The sequence below is a fragment of the Apostichopus japonicus genome, chromosome 16 (assembly GCF_037975245.1).
Source record: "Apostichopus japonicus isolate 1M-3 chromosome 16, ASM3797524v1, whole genome shotgun sequence".
NCBI classification, from domain to species: domain Eukaryota; kingdom Metazoa; phylum Echinodermata; class Holothuroidea; order Aspidochirotida; family Stichopodidae; genus Apostichopus; species Apostichopus japonicus.
Window position 1 is genome coordinate 27,978,665 of NC_092576.1, and position 7,968 is coordinate 27,986,632.

The window sequence follows — 7,968 nt, forward strand, 5'->3', positions numbered from 1 at the left end:
TGGTTGGATGGAACAAATTTGGACAAACTAGACCATCTATCTACGAGTCCATTGGAATCATGGGGTCCCAGTATAAAGGTGGTCTGTATTATTCAAAACGGCAAATTTTATACCAAAAGCTTAAATTTTCTATAATTATCTTCTTGTTGCTTAATCTTTAGACCTGCATGGATACACATGGAATGTTTGTTTACCTGTCAAGGGTCTTCTGTGTGAAGGTATTTATCTCCTTTTTTTTTTGGCGATGAATTATTTTTGAACCTCTGGAAAGAAGTGAGTTAAATATTGTAAGACGTTCATGTGAATGGAATGGAATTGAATTGAATTGAATTGAACTGAATTGAACTGATGACATCATTCACTCCGTGCTAGATTCGTTCACGAAATAAACAACCTAACGCACGATACAATGTTACCGAGTACTACCTCCAGACTATTGTACTCATCGCCCTGAGTAAAAAACGACTAATTGTCGTGCTGTAGTAACAAGACATGTAATAATCTATGTAAGTTACGGTGTCTTGGACTAACATACACTATACTTAAAGAGTATAGTGTTAACAAAGTTATCATGGAAACGTATTACAATAGTTTGAAATACCCTTATGTATCATGTAAGACGTTCATGTGAATTGTATTACAGATATTATGAAGTTGTCCTGTAGACAAATCAATCACTCTCTCCTATGGGTCAATAATAATGTTATATAATAACACTATACAATATCATATATCAACACTATACAACATAACATATCAACACTGTACAATATAAAGTATCAACACTATACAATATAACATATCAACACTATATAATATTATATATCAACACTATAACAATATGATGTATCAACACTTTCTAATAATATATCAACACTATATAATATTATATACCAACACTAGTCAATACAATATATCAACACGATAACAATTTACTATATCAACACAATAACAATATAATATATCAACACTATATACTATAATATATATCAACACTATAACAATATCATGTATCAACCCTTTCTAATAATATATCAACACTATATAATATTATATACCAACACTAGTCAATACAATATATCAACACGATAACAATTTACTAAATCAACACAATAACAATATAATATATCAACACTATATACTATAATATATCAACACTATATAATACAATATGTCAACACTAACAATATATTACATCAACACTATAACAATATAATATATCAACACTATAATATAGGATTGTATAATATATGTAATAATAACACAAGTTTAAGAGATTGCTTCTTTTTCACTGTGGAATACAATGCAAGACAATACAAGCAATGGCACTAACAACAAAACACAACATTAGTATTGTTATTATTTGAAATATTTGAAAGTGTGAATGTTCAGCAAACGTCTGAGTCGTCAAGACTACGGGTGTGTTCAGAACTGTAGTGCTTGCACAGTGGCTAGAAGGCCAGTCCATGATATCAGTACCTCGATATTCGATTGGGTCATAACATAATATCTCGTATGTAAAATACCCGGTATTCGTTAACCATTTATTAAGGAATATTAACTCGCAATCACAATACCAAGGATTATATCTCAAGTCAATACCAAAATCACTCAATGAATCCAGAATTCCGTCAGGTAATGATGTCAAGTTATTTCTCGATATGTCGAGAAAATCCAAACGGTTTAATCCATGGAGTGACGAGACATCCAACCATCTGATCAAATTATCGACCAGGTGAATCGCAATCAATTCGTTATTGTTGATGAAAGCATTGGCAGGAATATGGCTAATTTTGTTTTTAAACAACGTCAAAATATGTAGCTTCGGCAGTTGTTTGAATAATTCCACAGGAATTTGACGTAATTCATTGTTAGCTAAATTCAAATATTCTAGATTATGAGTTTCGTTCCCAAATATGAAACCATCAACCTGATGTATGCCATTATTTGGCAGAATTAGATCTTGTAGATTCTTCAGACTACATAAGGAATGATTTTGTAAACGTTTAAGTCTATTTGAGCTCAACGATACCAACTCTAGGAGACTGGGAAAGGTACAATCGTTTGGTACTATTAACTCCGATAAGAAATTTCCGTCCAGATACACTTTGCGGTAATTAGCAAGTTCCAACAGAGCAAATCGCCCCAGAAGATTATTATTTAGATCTATTGAGGCTAAATGTTGTAATCCTATGAACGCACCGGGTGAGATGGTGTGTATTTGGTTGTCGAATAAGTACAAGTCGGATAGGTTTCGGTTGTTCTGAAAAGATGATGATGGCACGGAATCGATTTGGTTCCTATTTAAGACAACAGTCTCAAGGTAGGACAGAGTTTGCAGTAATTCGATTGGAATGATCGTTAGGTTGTTGCCTGCCAGGTTCAGATACATAATGAATGAATTGTTTCCAACGAGCGATTCAGCTACAGTCAGTATTTGGTTGTCACTCAGGTCCAAATAGTACAAGTAAGGGCAGAAAGGAAGGACAATTTGTCCGGTCTGCAAACGTGGAATGTCGGTGTTCGTGACTTTCAACACTCCCAGCCATGAGATAGACTGTTGTATCGGAAAGCTAGGCACTGTACCACTGTCACCGTCACAGATGACGGCAGCGTAACCGCAATTGCAAAATTGCGGACAATTATTGCTTGCCTGCACAATCACCAGGTTGATGCAAATCATACAACACCAAGTCAAATTGACATAATACATTGTAATAATTAGCTGTCTTAGTCTTGTATTTCAAAAGGATGATATCCAGTTTTTGAAGAATTCTGCCGAAACAATAAAAACAAAATGGATTATAAACGTTTGAAGACTATTCAATGAGTGGCATATGTTAGTTAAAATATTTAACACGGGAAACGGCGGAAACGGGAAACGGGGGGAGAGTGGGTGGGTGGGGTGAGAGCAAGATTTCTCGAACTTTGTCCTCCGAGAAATCAAAAGCACACTTGAGTCCCAATGGCAGTGGGGTAGGTAGGAAGCTATCAAAATGTGTGATAGGGGAGGGGACGGAAGGGAGAAAGAACCGATGCGGGCCGGTTTGGTTATCTCCCCCCCCCCATTTTTTTAAACTTTGTTGATGTAATATCGGAATTTCTCTTTTATTTCTCGAAAATGTGACATTTATTCTCGACATTTCAAACTGTCGACTATTTTATTTTTCAAACTTTCCTCGTTCATCATCCAACTTTCGACTTTTTATTCTGAAGATTTCGACTATATTTTATTGAAAGTTTCAACTCGTTACTCAATATTAAGAAAATTCTTCATTAAACTATCGACATTTTGCTCAAGTTATTGGTATATCTTGCATAAAATGTTTACCTCAAAAACGTCTATATATTATAACTTCCATTATTATGATGCAGATATTTCGACTCACCTTGCAATTGCATCGTTTAACCCAAAAGTTCTACTATTTAATCTAAATAGTAACAACTTTTCTCAAAAATGGCGACGAAATGTCGAAATTATTGCAGCATGGTTATATGAATCACATAGATTGATCATTTTAGGGTTGATTAATATATACGTATACGGGAGTTAAAGTAGGACGCCGCATTTCTTTTCAAGGCTGTACCGAGGTGCGATGCAACCATGTTTGTTGTGTACGAATAGGCATGACGAAATTTAGAAATGAATATCGCACAGTTATTATTGCAGTAAAGTGAAATTTTGTAGTGTGCACCCATTGTATTTACATGTATTATGTAATATGCCGTACTAGTCAGTTGTGTAGCGTTAGTTGTTTCCACGTGTATTTTGTTCAGTTCTGTATACGTGGTTTTAATGGCAGCATCGTCCCTGCAGAGCTCCGGGGCAAGTTCGCCTCGTTATCCCTTTCATAATTCATCATATTTACTTAATCTCGGGTCGTCAATAGCCCAGAGTTTATCCATATCTTTACTATCTGAAGTCCGGAAGGAGATGTCACCCTTCTCAGAGGCAGGATGCCTCAGGTTTTTGGATGGTTCGGCTTCTGGCTCGAAGCCACTGGTTTCCAAGATGGCGGACCTACTACAGTATATCGAGCGAGCTAGCGCTGATGGAGTCTTGATGTCCGCGAGCGTGGAGAGTTCTTGTTATCCGAGAGCGTAGAGTCTCCTTCGTCTTGTTATTCGCGAGCGAGCTGACTTCAGTATAGTAAGATATTAAGTCATAAATATTATTGTTTAAATGCCGTATGTACCCTTATTGTTATTTAATTGAATCGTAGTTGTAATTGTTGCCCTCTGGCTAGGTGGTACTTCACTGTGTAAAGTACGTATGATAGGTTGTGTATTTGGACCTTGGTCCTATGGGTATATAGCGTGTATTGTGAAGCACGTGTGTGTTAGTGTTGTGTACTTTTATACTGTGGTGTTACAGTACTGGCATATATTGAGTTTAGTATACTGTAGAGTGACAGTAACGGTTAGGTTGAGTTTATATACAGAAAGTTATTAACAGTGTATTGTACTGTATTGACAGTTCAGTTGTATTGAGAGATGATTATTGTACCCGTATTTGAGTATTGTACTGCTCGCAGTGTAAAGAGTGTACGTATTTGTATTTTGTATCTTGAACATGATTGTTTACTGTTGGTCACTATAGAGTTGTCTCAGAGCTTGTCCTTTTAATCTTAGCCTTTATGGATAGTTATAGAGTGCCAAGTCTCTTGAGAGTTTGTGGGTTCAGGAGGTGAAAATTCCTGCTGTCTAGGAACAGTACGGTGAAAAGGCCTATAATGTGTTGCAGCTGGCATGTGTTGCCCTAGGCTGGCCATTACGAAGGTGTAAAATTCCTCGCCTGTTGGCAAACGTTTTATATTAGTTATGCAGTTTATTTCATAATGTTCAGTTTACATTTTTATTTATACGCTTTATACATTTTTATACAGCATTATAAGAGTAAAGAGACCCTTAAGCCAATTAAGTTTATTGAGCCATTTACTGTATACTGTCATGTATCATGATTCCTTCATTTGTATATTTTCATTTTCATATTGTAGAGTTTTGCAATAAAAAGTCAGCCGTTGTTTCAACGCAAGAACACTCTTGCCTCCTCATTGATCACTTATGAGTTCGAAGCGTAGGACCTCAACCCGGTAATTTCCCCCGCCATCCGCGGTTCGCTTCATTATGTATCATCCTTGTTATAGTGTTTGTTTTCAACAACAACAAAATTCTTTTAAGGTAGACTAAAGCCTCCCCTACCCACCCCACCCCGGCTCCGCCGTAAAACAGTGAATCGCCGCATCGCAGATATAATTTGGTTTAGCCTAACTGATCAGAAGCCAAACACGATGACAGATGTTCGCGGGTCGCGCGCGTAGCTCTCGGAGTGAACACTCGCTCGATGACTATACTTACGAGTAAGATATGTCAATCTAAGTAGAAAGAACTTTAAAAGATTTTCATCTGTACAATTAAATCGTTATATTTTGTAAGCTACTTTTAATAGAGGGTGTAAATATTAATACATTGAAGAGACAGGGAGATTTCTATAAGTACTTAACTTGATGTAGGTAGAAGGAACATTACAAAATAAGCAACTCAACTATTTGTAATATCTTAAATAGAGTGTAATATGTGAAATGTTATCAAAATTAATAATAATAATAATAATAAATAAGTTCTTAATATAGCGCCAAGATGTTACGAAGGCGTGTACAAGTCGTTCAGCAGTCGGCCGATCTATATATTTCCTTATACGACCAATCTTTGATACCCCAAGACTTGCAGAGCGACACACTTTGTTCACATGCGATTGAAGCGACATGTGTCGGTGCATCAACACACCGAGATTCCGTGCTTCCGGAGCAATAACAACGTGTCACCAACTTGAATGGTGGAGATATGAGACGGATTCTTTATAAAACGCGATGAAAAGTGAAGAACCTCCGTCTTGGTGTCGTTCAGCATTAACTTGTTGGAAGTGGTCCACGCTTTCACGCTGCCAATACAGTCTTCAAGTCGCTGAAGTTGATCCCCTCGATCCTCAGCAGGATTAAGCACAAGGCACAGTTGGGTATCGTCTGCATACATCATTGTGTGAACGCCGCGAGCCTCTATCAGATCCTCGAGTGGGTGATACATAGTGAACATGAAAGGTCCTGCAATGGAACCTTGGGGCACAGAGCAATCCATGAGATGTGTTTCTGATACACTGTTACCAATGGCAACCATTTGCCAACGACCGCAGAGATAACTCTCATACCACGACATAGCGTATATATACATATGTAATGATAATTATAATAATATATGCATTTATATAGAGCTAACTTTGTACAAAACATTTAAAAGCGCTCAACAAGGAAAAGCCAACCAGTCGGGTCATTCAAAATAAGCAAGCTTAAACAGATACGTTTTTAACTTTATCTTGAAAGCATCCAGGGTCAAGGAGTCAATACACATCAATTCCACCGGAAGTGAATTCCACAACCGAGGTCCTTTGTAGGCAAAAGCCCTATTGCCTAACGTATTATGATTGATACGAGGAACATGAAGGGTGATTTGAGCGCAAAGAGTAAGAACTAGACTTCACCAAGATCATATCACATAAATACTTAGGTGCAAGACCTTTTAAACATTTAAATACTTGCAAGATTAGTTTAAATTCAATGCGTTACTGTACATGTGACCAATGAAGAGATTGTAAAGTAAAAAGTAATGTGACAAAATTTAAGAAGAGCGTAAATCAACCGAGACGCTACATTAAGTACCATTTGAATTCTTCGAAGCTTATAATCAGGTAAACCAATCGTGACCACATTACAATAGTCAATATGACTAATTATAAAAGCATTATAAGAGTTTTAGTACAGTCCTTATCTAGGAATGTTCTAATCTGACGAATATTATAGAGTCCATGGTATGCCCTTGAGCAAACTTTTCCAATATGAATCTCCATTGACATGTTGCTGTCAAGATGAACCCCAAGACTTTTTGCACTATTACATGGCTTAATATCCACGTTACCTACTTTTATCATCTGAACCCGAGTCTTAGCAACTTGTTGTCGAGTACCAATTAAAAGAAACTCAGTCTTGGAATCATTGATCATTAGCCTATTGCTGATCATCCAATGTCTTATTTCGAATATAAGTGATTGCATTGCCAGAACAGCCCGTTCCTCAGATAACAGAGAACCAGCATTGAAAGAAAAATATAACTGTGTATCATCAGCATAACTATGTGCGTTAAGAAGGTGTTTAGAGACAATGGCAAACAACTCAGAAACATAACAAAGAGGGAGAAAAGGACCGAGACAGCTGCCCTGGGGTACACCACAATTCAAAGAAATATCTTTCGATGAGATATGTTCTATAGATACATGCTGTTTTCTAAAAGACAGATAATTGCCAATCCATTTTTGTGCAATATTAACAATACCAAATTGGATACGCAATATGTTCACATGAATATCATGGTTAACAGTATCGAACGCTGCACTCAAATCCAACAGGATTAAATAGTGCATTGTTGTTGGTCCATATTCATCAATATATCACTATGTATTTTCATAAGAGCAGTTTCTGTAGAGTGATTTTGCCTGTACGCAGATTGACAATCAGGAAAAGGAGCATGCAATGAACAATGTGAGACAATCTCATTAACTACAGCTCGTTCAACTAACTTGGAAACATGGCTCAAATTACTGATTGGTCTATAAGTAGAATAGATAGGGTCCAAACCTGCTTTCTTTAACAATGGAGTAACGGTAGCAATCTTCCATTTGTCAGGAACATATTTTAGCGAAAGATTTATCATGGTTATCAATACAGGCAAAAGAGTATCAAGACACTTTCTAAGTAACCAAGTGGGTATAGGGTCAAGATTGCAGGTAGCCGTGTTAGAGGATTTGATAAATGTGAGAACTTCATCATTATATATAGGTATATATATATATATATATATATATATATATATATATATATATATATATATATATATATATATATATATATATGTATACAT

The 7,968-nt window shown here is 36.3% G+C and overlaps 1 protein-coding gene across 1 annotated transcript; it reads right to left on the reverse strand.

Annotated features, from left to right (window-relative positions):
- Nucleotides 1-5,778: 5,778 nt before the first annotated feature.
- LOC139982499 (uncharacterized) lies at nt 5,779-6,213 on the reverse strand. The gene has a single exon (XM_071995393.1). It carries the CDS (start codon nt 6,211-6,213, stop codon nt 5,779-5,781), a length of 435 nt encoding a protein of 144 aa, XP_071851494.1.
- Between the last annotated feature and the right edge of the window lie 1,755 nt (nt 6,214-7,968).

Excerpts from the sequence above, each read along its gene's own strand:
- LOC139982499 (XM_071995393.1), bottom strand. The coding sequence starts at position 6,213 with ATGTCGTGGTATGAGAGTTATCTCTGCGGTCGTTGGCAAATGGTTGCC.